This window comes from Leptodactylus fuscus, chromosome 2 (assembly GCF_031893055.1).
Source record: "Leptodactylus fuscus isolate aLepFus1 chromosome 2, aLepFus1.hap2, whole genome shotgun sequence".
NCBI lineage: Eukaryota > Metazoa > Chordata > Amphibia > Anura > Leptodactylidae > Leptodactylus > Leptodactylus fuscus.
The window spans coordinates 96,131,818-96,147,915 of record NC_134266.1 but is presented as its reverse complement, the minus strand read 5'-3'; the positions used below and the strand labels follow the sequence as shown (position 1 = coordinate 96,147,915).

The 16,098-nt window shown below is 41.7% G+C and overlaps 1 protein-coding gene across 1 annotated transcript in view; it reads left to right on the top strand.

The window, feature by feature from the left end:
- The window catches only part of LAMB3 (laminin subunit beta 3), a 55,723-nt gene that overhangs the window by 17,598 nt on the left and 22,027 nt on the right, over positions 1-16,098 (top strand). The window contains exons 4-10 of the mRNA XM_075264213.1: positions 7,327-7,441; positions 9,614-9,687; positions 10,093-10,275; positions 12,201-12,264; positions 13,139-13,332; positions 14,321-14,441; positions 15,487-15,675. Of these exons, the coding sequence (XP_075120314.1) occupies positions 7,327-7,441; positions 9,614-9,687; positions 10,093-10,275; positions 12,201-12,264; positions 13,139-13,332; positions 14,321-14,441; positions 15,487-15,675 (940 nt within the window). The remainder of the gene's footprint in view (positions 1-7,326; positions 7,442-9,613; positions 9,688-10,092; positions 10,276-12,200; positions 12,265-13,138; positions 13,333-14,320; positions 14,442-15,486; positions 15,676-16,098) is intronic.

Sequence of the window (16,098 nt, the reverse complement as noted above, 5' to 3'; positions counted from 1 at the left end):
GCACCAACAGTGGGTCTGGAAAAGAAATTTGGAATCAGTAGAGCAGCCCCTATTAAATGGTTCAAAGAGCTGGAAATTCTTTTTCTCTGAAGCCACCTGAAGTGAGTCAGAAGAATTTGGTATCAAAATGATACATTTTTACTAGAGATGAGCGAGTAGTTCTCCATCGAGTAGGTATTCGATCAAATACTACGGTATTCGAAATACTCGTACTCGATCGAGTACCACTTGCTATTCGAATGTAAAAGTTCGATGCAGAACCAGCATTGATTGGCCGAATGCTATACAGTCGGCCAATCAACGCTGGTTCTTCTCTTACCTTTAGAAGTCTTCTCCGTGCAGCTTCCCCGCGGCGTCTTCCGGCTCTGAATTCACTCTGCCTGGCATCGGGCCTGGGCAGAGCCGACTGCGCATGTCCGCTTTTAGTGTGGGCATGCGCAGTCGGCTCTGCCCAGGCCCGATGCCTGGCAGAGTGAATTCAGAGCCGGAAGATGCCACAGGGACGCTGCAAGGAGAAGACTTCTCGGAGGATTCAGCCTGACCCTCACTCGTGGACTTGGTAAGTATAATTTGATCGAATGTTGCTTACCCCTGAAATGAGCATTTCCCCCCATAGACTATAATAGGGTTCGATATTCGATTCGAGTAGTCTAATATTGAGGGGCTACTCGAAATGAATATCGAACCTCGAACATTTTACTGTTCGCTCATCTCTAATTTTTACCATATTTTAATGCATTTTGCACTAAGTTCAATTTGTAATCACAAGAATAAATCTGCCCAATAGAGCCTAACATGTTTTATGACAGTATGGTTCACTCTTCTAGCTGCCAAGCATACTAGTTATGATATCAGAACTAATTGCTGTTAGCTGAATGCAAAGTAGTGTAAGGGCTCGTTCTCATCTGCGCCCGGTCTCCGTTCTGCAGGTTTCCGTTTCCTGCACAAAACAGAGGCAGGAGACGGAAACCTGCAGGACTCTTTCAAACCCATTCATTTGAATGGGTTTGAAAGCTGAGCGGCGGTGAGCATTTTTTAAAAATCTGACACAGAGTCGGACATGCAGTACTCTGTGTCTGGTTTAAAAAAAAATGGTTTCGCGGCGGGGAGCATAAAACGCTCACCGCCGCTCACGACCGGACCTGGTCTGTGGTTTCCGTTTTCTTGCATGCAGAAGACGGAAACCACAGAATGGAGACCCGAACGCAGGTGTGAACCTAGCGTAAGAACAGAAATGATACTCATCCCTTGTCACTCCTTTTCTGGTACTTCCTCACTGATTTCTACTACCTTGTCCTGTTAATATGTATACACTTAGTCCATCATTAGCTGAAGAATGCCGCCATTGCTGTCACCGATTAACAATTACCAGTTTGTTGAGAAGGATCTGGATTTACAGACTATTGTAAACCTGAAATGTGTTGCAATGTAAGTGGTGGAGGATCTGTGAGGCAAGCATTGCTTCTTTTGTCATTTTTGACATTCAGGTCCTTTAAATGAAGACATTTATCTGCGTGACATCTCCTTTATTGTTTCAATTCCAGACACAACCATAGACAAGTAAGGCACTGTTTCTTTCTATGAAAACAAGCAAAAACTACTTGAATTCCTCAGAAAAACAGTAGTGTAGGTCGAAAAATTTGGAAATAATCACAACTTTTAATAAATAATAATAATAAAAAAAATTGTATTTATATAGCGCCAACATATTCCGCAGTGCTGTACAATTTTTAGGGTTCAAGTACAGACAAAAAGATACATTATAAAGAAATAGTGGGTGACATGAGAGGTAGCAGGGGTGGCATCGGAGGTAGCATGGCATGTACAGTGATCAGACAATTTTGTAATAGAGGTTACTGCCATTACTCAGACATAAAACTGTATGAGCCGTCATCAGTCGTATCCTTTACCATACAGATGGCGCCAGGACATATAAAGTTATCCTGAAACGGCATCATATCGTGTGGGGTAATGTGGGAGCTGGGAAAGAGAAAGGTTAGATTTTCTGGCTTCTAGTTACGGTACACAAAGGTATACGTTAGGAATTGTGATAGGCCTGTCTGAGAAGATGTGTTTTTAGTTTGCGCTTGAAGCTGTAGAAATTGGATTTATTTTAAAACATTAAAAATAAAATGTACAAACTATGAGCTAAAAGTCATGAGATGGTATTACATCCCCTTAGTGGTAACCACTTGCTTTAGCACAATACAACCTTTGGCAAATGACAGTTATGTCAGAATATTAGAACAAAGGTTATAGAGTTACGGAAACTGCTGCAAACTATGATTAATTCCATTTCCTCTTGTGCTGCTTTTGGAACATTATGCAGACTGAGGTCATCCCTGCTGGAACATTGATATATCTCCTTTTACGTGATGCTCTTATAGTAAATGAGACAAAGGAATGGAATGTTAACTTGAATTGTGCATCATCGGTAACACTTTGCCCATAATATATGGCAGATATGATGAAACCATGGAAGTGAAAAAAGCTAAATCATGTAATAGGTTAGATGAAGCAGATGTAGTCACAGAACTATAGGGGTTGCAGTAGTCGCAGCTGTGTTCAGGCTGCAGTGTGTGGATGAGATTAGCCACAATCCCTTCTGCTTTTCAGGTACTTTAATATAGTGCGTTTTCTCCAAAACACTGTATATTTGCAAAGTGGGGACCTGGCCTAAAGAGGTTTTCAAGGACTAACATTGTGATGGCCTCCTGTTAGTATAGGTCACTAGTATGTAAGCAGTGATGATCGGACGCCTATGACCCTAGTGATCGGTTGTTTGAAGAGCTTACAAGTGACGTTATGCTCATCGCCACAGGCACAGCACCAGCTTAGTCCCATTCAAGCATTATCAGTAATGACTGACTGCATTGTACTCACCTACAGCAATCAGTCATTACTAAAAAGTATTAGGGCTAGTTCACACGGGGACATGGAGGCAGATTTTGACAGCGGAATCCATGTCATAATCCGCCTCCATATAATGCTAGTCTATGTAGAGGGCTAACTCTTTTTTTTTTCGCTAGCATTTTTTAATGCTAGGTGAAAAAAGAAGCGAGTTGCCCTTTCTTCAGGCGGAAGCCGCGGTGCGCTGGGCCGCGGTTTCTGCCTAGCGGCAGCACCCTCCGTTCATTTGAGCCAGCTACGGAGGGGAAAGCCGCAACCGCGATGGTTGTGTCAGGCGGGTTTTGACCCGAGAGTGACGCGGCTCCCGCGTCACTCTCTGTGTCAAAATCCGCCCCCACCGCCGCCGTGTGAATGAGCCCTTAGACGGAAGGGATCATATGATATATTTGATTTATTTGACTGTTGTTGTGAATGGCAGAATTTGGTTGTATATCAGTATATAACGTAAAATAAACCTGTTTTATTCATGGACTAGGTAATATCTTGTTATACATAAGCAGAGCAGAGGATATCTTTCTTTGACCCGTTGCCACATTGAACAATACTTGGCTTTGTGTTATGTAAGTGTCTGAGTAGAAAGCTCTAATGCCCGCTGTGCCCATTTATACAGGACAGGCTCCTGTACAAGGTGAAATTGTATACTTCATACATAAGTTATAGCACAAGGATTCCTCTAAATGTGGCTTTGTTGTAGAAATGTGATCCTCCATAGAAATGTTGTAGCACAGGCCGCCGTGTCTGTGGGAATTCTCCTCACACACTTTGCAGCAATCCTTACACACACTGACTCTTTACCCAGTAACCTTTCACCTAGTTCATAGCATGGCTGCAGACAAAAGCCACTACAAAGGTCTGTTTGTGGTCCTTGGTAAATTTCACTAGATCACCCGAGATAACTTTCACCCTCTTACCACAAGGACCTACTGGGGCTATTTATATGCTTTGTCTGTAACGTGAAGTTCCAAGCATGCCTGATAGGAATTTAGTATTAAAACTAAATATGGATTTCTATGAATTGGTGACTACTGAATCTCAAAGCTGCTTGGCCATGTCTGTTGGGTGGAGACAGAGGAATATGTCTTTCTCAGACTCGTCACCTATGTGTAAAGGTCCAAACATATTGCAATCCAGCATATATTCTCCTCCTACATTTATCATGGGGCCCCTATACACATTGCAGAAGACCCTCATTTTGTATAACTTGCTCTCCTTGTGTATAATGTACTAGCCTCTGCCCGCGACTTCGTCTGCGTGTTGTTGACATCAATGATCCGTCTATTTTCAGCAAATTGCTGGCATCGATGATCCGCCTACTTCAGCGTTTCGGCAGCTCTCAAGCTGTCCTGCTGCTGAACTTGTTCCTCACACCGTGCCTGTGATTGTTCCGGCACCTTAGCAGCTGGCTGGAACGCCATATAATGAGCATGTTGTTAGCGTTGATGATCAATCTGCTCCGGCATTTCAGCAGCTGTCAAGCTGGCCTGCTGCTGAATTCATTCCTCGCACCGTACCCGTGATTGTTCTGGTATCTCAGCCGCTCACTGGGATGCTATATAATGAGCGTGTTGTTGGCGTCGATGATCCGCCTGCTCCAGCGTTTCAGCAGCTGTCAAGCTGGCCTGCCACTGAACTTGTTCTTCGCACTGTGCCTGTGATAGTTCCAGCATCTCAGCAGCTCGCTGGGACTCCATATAATGAGTGTGTTGATGGCGTTGATGATTCCCCTGCTCCAGCGTTTCATCATCTCTAAGAGCCACTTGATGCCTAGTTTGCTCAATCCTCCTCATCTCCGCTTCTGGCTACCTTCATAGCTCTTTGTTTTTGCGACAAATTAAATTTTTGTTTTCTCGGAATATTTGAAATTGGCAAACTGCCAATTTGGATTAAAGGGGTTTCTCATGTCAGTGTCTCAACACTGGAGCAGATCAGATACTATGCAAATGCTTTTACACAATGGACTCAGTGTTATCTGTGTGTTTACATAGACAGATAACAGAACAGGCTTTATCAGCAAACTCCAATTAGCTGAAATAGTGCTGCAGGCAAGAGCAGTTTAATATCAACAGAAATTCATAACAGTCGTGAAGCCATATCATTTACCAGGATTTACCTGTTAATCAAGGTTAAAAGCTATGTGCCAAATTTCATCCAAATCCGTTCAGCCGTTTTTGTATGATCGAGTAACAAACATCCAAACTTTCACATTTATAATATTAGTAGCATTAGTAGGATAGTAGGATTAGTAGGATTAAAGGTGTTGTGCCATTGTAGACACTTATCCACAGGACTCCAGTCATCAGGGAGAATAAACTGCTGGAGCAGCATCTATCAATTGACGTAAAGAGCTGGACTTGTAGGTGGTGAAAGGTCCTCTTTACGAAGCACATGCTTCTTACAGGTGTTGTCCACTTTCAGACCAATATTAAGAGACAAACGTTATTGTTTGTGTAATGGAAAGTTTGACGATTTTCCAATATACTTTTTGTATTAATTCATCACTTTTTTTAGATTTCCGCTTGCTGTCATCCATTATCTTTACTTCCAATGTATAAAAAATCAATCATTGGTCATGTGATGGACACACATGCCAGTTTTCATATATCCTGAGAAAGTGACTATGCTAAGGGATTCTCCCCCCCCCCAACTTTCAACTTTTGCAATGCAAGAGACCTGTGGTTTGTCTCTGCAGAAAACCACCCAAATCCAGATATATTTTTTGCTGGTAGCTTTCAGAAAAACACAGCACTGGATTACCTGATAATTTTTTTTTATTATTAGAAAAACATTCCATAAATCTGATCTATAGATTTATTTCTTTAACTATATCCGTATTAATATTTCTAACATTTCTCCACTACCTTACTTTGTTGTAGTGTACATATCTTTGACTGGTTAATTTAGAAGTGGTGCCAAGGACATTGCCCTGTGTAAAGATGACTGTGTTTTTCCCTTTAACCCAGTAGTTTCACTAAGTTCTATATGTGGCACATGATCATCATGAATGAATGAGTAAGGATGTCGGCTGGGTAAATAAATACGGAGTAGTGTCGGAAGCAAGATGGTGTGTGACACTACAATGTGAATCTGTGACATAGTTGGCACAATGCATATGTAAACAGGAAGGGATGGCTACAATGTTATAAGAGACTAATGTAGTATATTAAACATGCCATCAAAGTCACATGGAGGAAACGATAACACATTGTAGTTGTCATGGCTTGGCATTGAGAGATATACAGATAAAATGTGTCTGTTGTTAGTAAGCAAATTTACATTATGCCATTCACAATATTGCCTATGCTAATAACTGGGTAGAGCTGTGGCAATGGGTATGTATGACGTCCATGAAATTTACAGGCGCCACACACAGATGATGAGCAGTCAGTCGTGTGAAGAAGACCTGCTATCCCCTTTATTGACCTTCATGTTATATTTTCTCCTTTACTGGCCCCCACACAGTACATTGCCCCCTTTTACGGCCCCCCAAATCAAACTGTTACCTATTAAATGATTTTCATTCACTCACTGGTTCATCCTTAAAGGGCACACCATTCACATGTGAAGATACTAAACAACATTAGGAATGTGTAGTGCCTCCTAGAGGTCAAAGTGGAGCCAGCTTGGACAGTAACAGGGATGTATGAGGAAAAGTAGAGGCCATTACATGTTGGAATTAATCCAATAGGTAGCATCCGATTTTAAAGAAAGGCCATAACACAACCCACTACTGCGAGGCCTACCTGATCTCCAGGGCCCCACATAATTGTGTGGGTTGTGTTATGGTTACACAACCTTAGTCAAAAGCAGTTCTGAAGTCTGTCCAAACTATAGCTGGAATAAGGTCCTTGGGGTTAAAGGTGCTGTGCAGGATTACAAAAACATAGTTTATTGCTTTTCAGAACAGTGCCAAACCTTGCAGTTCTGAAGGGGGGGGGCATTAAGCTATTGGGTTACTGGAGAGGGACATTAAACTGGGAGCAATTAGAGGGGTACATTAAACTGTGAGGGTAGCGGAAGGGGGATATTAAACTGGTGGTAGCTGGAGGGGGAACATTAAACTGTGGGAGTAACTGGAGGCGGAAATTATACTGTGGGGTTAGCTGGAGGAGGACAATAGACTAGGGCCAGCTGGAAAGGGATATTATACTCTGGGGGCAACTGAAAGTGGACATTAAACTATGGGTTCTCCAGGAGAGGGGCCTTATACTGTGGCGGAAATTGGAGAGAAATGGGCGCAATCAAAGTGGAAGTGGGTGGGGTTAAATTTGCTGCGTTGTGCATTCGGTTCCTCTTCCTATCCTTTGATAGTTGGGAGGTATACTAGTAGAAGGCCAAGATTTTAGGGAACAATTAAACTAGAATCTCTGTGGCAGTTTTGTGCAAAGTTTTGAATTAACTGTAAGATTCTTCCTTCAGGGCCAGTTACAGTGTTGTCGTTGTGACTCTCGAGAACCCTATACTGCAGTGAGCCATCGGATCATTAATGCGGTCACACCAATTGGTCATCTTCGCTGGTGGCAATCTGAAAATGGTATGTTCTAAAAAGACAATATTTTATTCTCCCAGTACTATTCTACTTTTGTTAAACCAAACTGGATCATTAGAGGAACTGGATTAAAAAAAAATTCATACTACTTCAACATTACATTTGTCAATAACACTTTTCCAGAAATATATATTGATAAAAATGTATTATGTCTTTTTAATATGTTGCATATCATTAGAATACTCACCGCATCATATTATTTTAAGACCTGTCCACTTGTTATAAGAGCACATGGATATAATGCATGAATGGTAGTGTAATGTATAGTAAGTACATGGCCATTTTAAGATAAAATTGTTTCCGAAATGCTTTTAAAGTTTTCCTTTCTGCTGCAATAACATTAAAAATAAAAGTTTACTCACCTCTCCAAGGTCCTCCATTTCCAGCAATGGCTTGTGTTCACAGTTTCCCACTGATATCAGCAGTGAAGTCGTGTTTATTAGAGATGAGCGAACAGTAAAATATTCGATATTCAATATTCGTTTCGAGTAGCCCCTCAATATTCGACTACTGCAATCGAATATCGAATCCTATTATAGTCTATGGGGGGAAAATGCTCCTTTCAGGGGTAGGCAACATTTGATCAAATTAAACTTACCAAGTCCACGAGTGAGGGTCGGGCTGGATTCTCTGAGAAGTCTTGTCCGCGCAGCGTCCCCGCGGCGTCTTCTGGCTCGGAATTCACAATTTGACTTACAGTCAAAGCGGCCATTTTCTTGTAGTGCAGGCATGCGCAGTCGGCTCTGCCCAGGCCCGATGCCTGGCAGAGTGAATTCAGAGCCGGAAGACGCCGCGGGGATGCTGCACGGAGAAGACTTCTAAAGGTAGGAGAAGAACCAGCGTTGATTGGCCGACTTCATAGCATTCAGCTAATCAACGCTGGTTCTGCATCAAATTTTTCCATCGAATAGCGAGTAGTATTTGATCGAGTACGAGTATTTTAAATACCATAGCATTCGATCGAATACCTACTCGATCAAATACTACTCGCTCATCTCTAGTGTTTATGTCCGTTGACCACTCCAGCTTTTCAGAGGACTCATCATTGACCTCTGCAAAAATGGCACCTGAGTAACTAACCTCAGCAGCCACCGCTGAAGTCTGTGATTGGTTGCAATGGTAATCTGACATAAAGAGGATGTCATGTAATATAATGCTATTAAATAATTTACTGACAGCTATAGGGAAAACGCTGACTTCTCCACAGGTATAATTGATATGCTGCAATTTTCAAAATCACAAAGGTTTTAGAAATTGCAGCGCCTCTACTGCGCATATTTTACAGCAGTCTTGGGATGGGATTCTCTAGAATTCGCTAGAATTCGATCCACTACACAGTGATTGTAAAACGGCACTTGGAGCCCCATCCTAAGTGACTTGTCTCATAATGGCAGCCCCTGTTCATTTGCCCTATTTGGATACATACTATAAATGTGAAATATAAGCCAGAGTAAAGAGTGACTTAAATGGCCTTACCTTACATTACATGGTAGTCCATTCATTTAAAAACTTGCCATATTATGCAAAAGATATGTGCCAGGGAAAACACCCTTAGGGTGAATTCACACTGAGTAAACGCTAGCTTATTCTGAACGTAAAACACGTTCAGAATAAGCGGCGTCTAAAGCAGCTCCATTCATTTCTATGGGAGCGGGGATACGAGCGCTCCCCATAGAAATGAATGGTCTGCTTCTTTCACTCCGTGCAGTCCCATTGAAGTGAATGGGGAGTGCCGGCGTATACGGCAAGCTCTGCTCATGCCGGAGCGTACACGCCGGCACTCCCCATTCACTTCAATGGGACTGCACGGAGTGAAAGAAGCAGCCCATTCATTTCTATGGGGAGCGCTCGTATCCCCGCTCCCATAGAAATGAATGGAGCTGCTTTAGACGCCGCTTATTCTGAACGTGTTTTACGTTCAGAATAAGCTAGCGTTTACTCAGTGTGAATGCACCCTTAGTGTCATCTCATTGCAGGATGGCTTTTTAGAGATAAGTCACTTCCTTTGGATCAAATCTCTTTAAATTTACCAGTGACCTCTTGCAACAGCATTAAAATACTCAGCAACAGTTAGACAACTGCTAGTTTTATGTAACATAGCGTATTCTGTCACTCTTCGTATTTCAGTACATGTGATATACTGTATTCTCTACACAGGACTTGATTCTGTTTATCTGCAATTTGACTTAAACAGGAAGTTTCAGCTCAATGACGTCACTTTGGATTTCCGGGTAAGATCCTTGTTAGATACAACAAATGTGAGAAGAGGCAGAAGTCTCTGTTTCTATAGCATAATGTTAATGGTTTACTAGCAAATACTGTATTCTGAGCATGCAGACAAAGAAGTGGCCCTTGCATACTAAAAGGAATATGTCACATCACTATTTCACAAATTCTGGCATACATGGGATATATGATGGGAAATGGTAATAAGGCTGCCATGAGATTCCAAGAAGATGTAGTTTCCTCAGTTGATTTCACTCTCACTTTAGCTAGTGCTACGCTGTGACTCTTTGTCGTATTACTCATGGATTTTAACTATTTAATGACAGCTTAAGACTGAAGCTATAGGTTAATGGCCTTAGCTCTTGCCCTTCTCTTTAACTTCCTTGCTGACTTTCATTTGATCCATACAGAGTCCCCGTCCAGCTGGCATGCTGATCGAGCGATCTTCTGACTTGGGGAAGACTTGGCAGGTGTATCAGTATTTAGCCTTTAACTGTGCTGCCTTATTTCCACACATAAGACAAGGCCGGCCCCAAAGCCTTGAAGATGTGCGGTGTCAAGAACTCCAAGGGAACCCAACACATGGGGGCAAGGTAACTAAAGGGAGCACCTGTTTTCTTGTGTCAAATATCTTTTTTTTTTTTGTTTTTTTAATGTAGATTGTGAGCCCCACATAGAGATCACAATGTACATTTTTCCCTATCAGTGTGTCTTTTTGGAATATGGGCTGGAAATCCATGCAAACACGGGGAGAACATACAAACTCCTTGCAGATGGTTTTATGCCCTTGGTGGGATTTGAACACCAGGACTCCAGCGCTGCAAGGCTGCAGTGCTAACCACTGAGCCACCATGTGGCCCCTCTCTTGTGTTGAATATCTTGTCGTAGTTTTAAGAGAGGCCACACATTGAGGAAAAGCTACGTTTTTTTACTGCGGATTTTGCTGCATATTTTTGGGATTCAAAAGGAATGGGAAATATAAGGAAGCACTTATACTTCTCCCTTCTGCTAAATCCACTTCTGGCTCAAAAAACAACGTGTCACCTCAGCCTTAACTTTGAAAATAGTTAAAAGACTGCAGTTATTTTTTTAAACACTATGAAACTTATGATATTCAGATTCATATAGCACTTCATCATATGTTACAATACATATATACGGTATATACAGGTATATTTGAGTCTGCGTCATAATTTTTGGAGCTAGAATTTTTTTTGTTTTCGTTATAACCATATACTATCATTGTAGTAAAGAGTTATATCAAAATACAAAGTAGAGTCTGCTTTTTTTGTTTTCTAGAAGCAACACCACGATTATTCATGAGTTGTATCTGGCTTTATAACTAAAGAGAATAAAAGTGACAATACAGTAAAATATCTGTGGGAAGAATGTTTATTCAGCCAACAGCTATTTTCTACCAATCCCCCCAGACTCATATATACCAAACATGACAAAGCATACATATGTTATGAATGACCCTGCCGAAAATAACTTAATATGTATCGATTTACAAGTTTTGCCCAGTGCAAGAAATCTGATTCCACTTTTGATCCTCCCAAGGCATATTTTAAAAAGAAAGATGTGATCCGCAATAGGCAGCCAGAAAAGGGTTGAGATTGTTAGGCTCCTGGGCATTACAGGTCATTCAGCCTTTACACGTGAGGACTGCTATAAATTGCTGTGGACCCCTTCTGGTAATAGGTACTGCCCTAGCACTTAAAGGGATACTATCATTAAAATGCTATTTTTCTGACTAACACATAGGAATAGCCTTAAGAAAGGCTATTCTTCTCCTACCTTTAGATGTCTTCTCCATGCTGCTGTTTGGTAGAAATCCCGTTTTTTTTTCTTTGCATGCGCAGTCAGCTCTGCCATCGTGCCTCGGCAGAGCTGACTGCACATGCCCATGGTCATTTTTTGTGGCCACTTACAGTCTGTACTCCATTGAACAGGAGCATGCGCAGTACACTCACGTAAGCGGCCACAAAAAAATGGCCGTGGGCATGTCCAGTCGGCTCTGGACAGCCCACGGTCAGCCCAATGACAGAGCCGATCGCACATGCGTAGAAGTTTGACCCCAGCGCTGGTAGTAGACGCATGGAGATGCCGTTCCAGACGAAGATAGAGGCGGCACTGGAGATTTCTCTCGCAGCATTGGGGACGTCCCCAATGCTGTTTGAGTGCTGGGGACCGCCCCCAGTGCTGCGAGAGGACTCATTTGCATACTGAAGAGAACCGGGATTTCTACCGAACGGCGGTGCGGAGAAGACATCTAAAGGTAGGAGAAGAATAGCCTTTCTTAAGGCTATTCCTACGTGTTAGTCAGAAAAAATAGCATTTATAGGTAGGATCCCTTTAAGTGCTCATTCTGTCCACGTGCAATACTGATGGTCTTTGTAGGAAAGTTTTTGTACATGAGGACTCGTGTCACATTCACATACTCAAATAATCATCTGTTTTTTCTTTAATAAAGCTGAAAGGCTATTCATGTATTAATGTCTTGAAATTATTTTTACAGATACAATTTAGCCCTATGGCGATGTCTTTCTCAGCTCCGATCTCTAAAAGTCAACAAATCCAGGGTATGAATATGGTTTACTCTATGTCATGTAATAGTATGCTCTTTTCTACTACACATTATATAACAGCTTGTTATAAATGACCATTGCTGTTAAATTACTGTGGTTGAACGATTCATTTAGATTATAGGTTGCAATTTAGAATAAAGTTCACTAGTGTAGCAATATGATGGTATAACTTTACCATTCCCCTGAGTCTGGGAAGTGTGCAGACACTCATGCCAAATAAGTTAACACTGGCGTATGCCAAATAGAAGTTGAATGGTAATCGTAATGTCAAGAAATTAATATATTGTTGTATATTCTACATATTGTACTTGATGTCTTCACATACAATGACTCTACAAGCACTTCATCTGAACCACAGGAATCAAGATCAGGCAGCTTCTAGATAAGCCTTTCACAATTTAGCAGTTTAATTTTATCACCAAAGCACAGTGGGACAGAATTATTAAGACGTTTCATATGGCAGTCATAAGAAAGGGTCCAACAGGTGCAAGACATGCCTGATCTATCCAGGGGATGCAACCTCTAGATAAATGATGAGCAGACCCATGTGCCAGAATTGATATTATGCCAGTCAGTCAGGAACTGGAGTAGATTTGCTGTATAATTCATTCTGGCGTGAATTCTAATAAATATGTTGGTGTCAGGTATCGCTACCCATCCCCACACTCTCTGCTCACTTTCACAGAAAATGGTGAGCGACACACTGAAGGGCCGCGTGGCACACATTTGGCACAAGAAAGGGTCACGCACTACACTAGCATCCATCTACACCAGAAAACTGGCATAGATGGGAAAATGAATTTCCTTCATTATATTCTTCTTGTAAAACTTACATTTTGTTTAATCGTTTTTTGTTTTTTTTTTGCAGAACTTGGACAGTTCACCAACCTGAGAATCAATTTCACTCAATTGACACATCTGCCCCCACGGAGATATCGAGAACCCAGTGCATTCTATGCAGTCAATGAGATGCGTGTCTATGGCAGCTGCTTTTGTTATGGTCATGCAGACCGCTGCTTATCAGAAGATGAAGTAGAAAGAGATCCATTTGGTGACATCCAGGTGAATATTAGCTTTATATAATAATATAAATGAAATTATAAAGAGAGTAAAATTTATATTATCTGGCATTAATCTATCCAGACAAGTATCAAATTATCAGACTTACTTACGATGCTCCTTATTAAGAGGGGTATTCTCATTTCCACAGGATATGCCATAAATGTGTGATAAATGTAGGTCCCTAAGAATGGAGACTTCAGCTCTGCATATTCAGCTCTGGCCATTTAAGTCTATGAAAGTTATGTCTATTTGGCTATTGGTCTCCAATTTGGCTACTTTTGGAAGACCCATAAACATATGCATGCATGGGAAATTCTTAATTCTTAGCAGCTCTGAAATGTGAACCCAGTAACCTCCGTTCTTGAGATAGGTGTGGATGTCAGAGGTGGGAAATACAAGAAAGAACTTATATTTCTTCCTCCTGCAACCTCTTCTGGCTTTGACTCTAAACCTAAAACACGTTGTATGTGAAACTACCTGAAAAGGATCCTATCATTAAAACTCAATTTTTTTTTGCCTACCACGTAGGAATAGCCTTAAGAAAGGCTATTCTTCTCCTACCTTTAGTATATAATCCGGTTCAGTATATAATCCGTTTTTTGTCGGTATGCAAATGAGTTCTCTCGCACCACTGGGGGCGGGCCCCAGCGCTCAAACAGCACTGGGGGCGTCCCCAATGCTGCGAGAGAACTCTCGAGCGCCGCCTTCATCTTCTTCAGGAACGGGTCTTCTTCGCATCTTCTTCCGGCGGAGGCTTCAAACTTCTAGGCCTCAGGACTAGGGCAAAGCGCACTGCGCATGCCCGCCAGCCACAAGAAAATGGCCGCTTACCCAGTATTGTATGTGGCCACTTTCTTGTGGCCGGCAGGCATGCTTAGTCAGCTGAGCGAGGCCTAGAAGTTTATTACTGGTACTAAAATTCTTTCAGTCATGTAAACATTGTGTACAACGTATTTTACAGAATGTATTTTATTTTTCCTTACGGTAGGTCCATGGTGTATGTGCATGCCAACATAATACAGCTGGAGCAAATTGTGAGCGTTGTGCTGACCTCTACAATGACCTGCCTTGGAGGCCCGCTGACGAAAACAACCCAAATGTTTGCAAACGTAAGAGCCTCGTACACCTGTGAGACTATTGAGAAAGTTTTTAGGACATACAGATAGTGATTATATACACCAGATCGGGACATATCTACAGTTATATATTGACAGTTACATATACTCATCATCTTCAGTGGTCTTCCCTTTCTGCTGTCAAATATACTATATGGCATAGAGTCTGCCATCCAAATTATTGGATTTTTGTCACTGTATGTTCTGAGTGACCTCAATGTTATATGTGATGTAGATATAAAGATAGGGGAATAGTCCTCATAGCTGTGTTGGACACTGCGACCCTTAAAGGGGTTGTGCTGTTGTGGACACTTATCCCCTATTCACAGGACAAGGAATAAGTGTCCAGACACCCTAATGATCAGGAAGATGGAGGACTTTCATCTTCCTTGTGAATGATGTGCCAGTGCCAGTACAGTTGCGTGATGGGTGCTCCTTTCCCTTTAATGGGGCTGACAGGACTTTTGTAATCTCCGTCAGCTTCTGCAGCCCTATAGAAGTGAAAGGATCATGCAAACACACTGACACTCTATTACAATGAGGCTATAGGGGGCTTTCGGTCCACCCACCCTCCTGATCATTGGGTGACCATTGGGCTCCAAGGAATTGGACTCTTGTTCCCTGCCCCTTAGATAGGTGATGTGTCCATATTAACACAACCCCTTTAAAAAGCAACTGCAAGAGTTTATTACTCTTTTAGAACATGCGACACTTGCTAATCTGCTACAAGTGCTCATTGACCTTTCAATAGCCATCTAGGCTCTATATATAGCAGCGCAAATGGGGGAATGAAATATTGAATACAGGTGGTTATCACCATCTTGTGGGAAGTCCTATAAACTGCAATGTGGTATGCAGTGTGAATGTGCTGTAATGTCAACAGCATTTAGATTCAGACCCATGATTTATTGAAAATACTGTAGAGAAATATACTGTGGGTCTGGTATTAGATAGCCCATGGTAACATGGGGTACTTGTTTATGTGGCCATTTATTCTACCATTCAATTTTAACAACTATATTTTCTTGTCCCATGACAGGCTGTAATTGCAACAATCACTCTGACAAATGCTACTTTGACCCTGCTGTATATGAAGCCAGTGGTAGAGTAAGTGGAGGAGTGTGCGAAGATTGTGCTTATGGTACTACCGGAAAGAACTGCGAAAAGTGCAAACCTGATTATTACAGGAACCCAAATCGGGATATCAGCCACAGGGATGCCTGCATCTGTGAGTATCTTACATATAGATCATGGGTGTGATTCTGGCCAGGGCTCCTAGTAACTTCAGATGCCAACTGTATGGTTTAGGATGGGTAAGGTAGAAATTTCGGACATCAGTCAGTGGTTTTTGTTCATGGTGATCTGTTTTTCTTGTCCAATTATTTATTTTTTTAAACATATTCAGCACTTTTTGGTGCATTGGATCCATGAAAAATGTGAATTTACAGGCTGATGTGTTTGGGGTTACAAAACAAACCAAAGTCTCTGCACGTGCATGTCTCTGTTTCCATGAAAAAATGGACATCCGAGTACACACATTCAAATCAATGGAAGTAAGGGTTGAACCATGAATGTGAATAAGGTTTTAGGTTGCACATTATTTTCTTCACCATCACAAAACCTGACTACAATGAACTAAGTTACGTCCAAA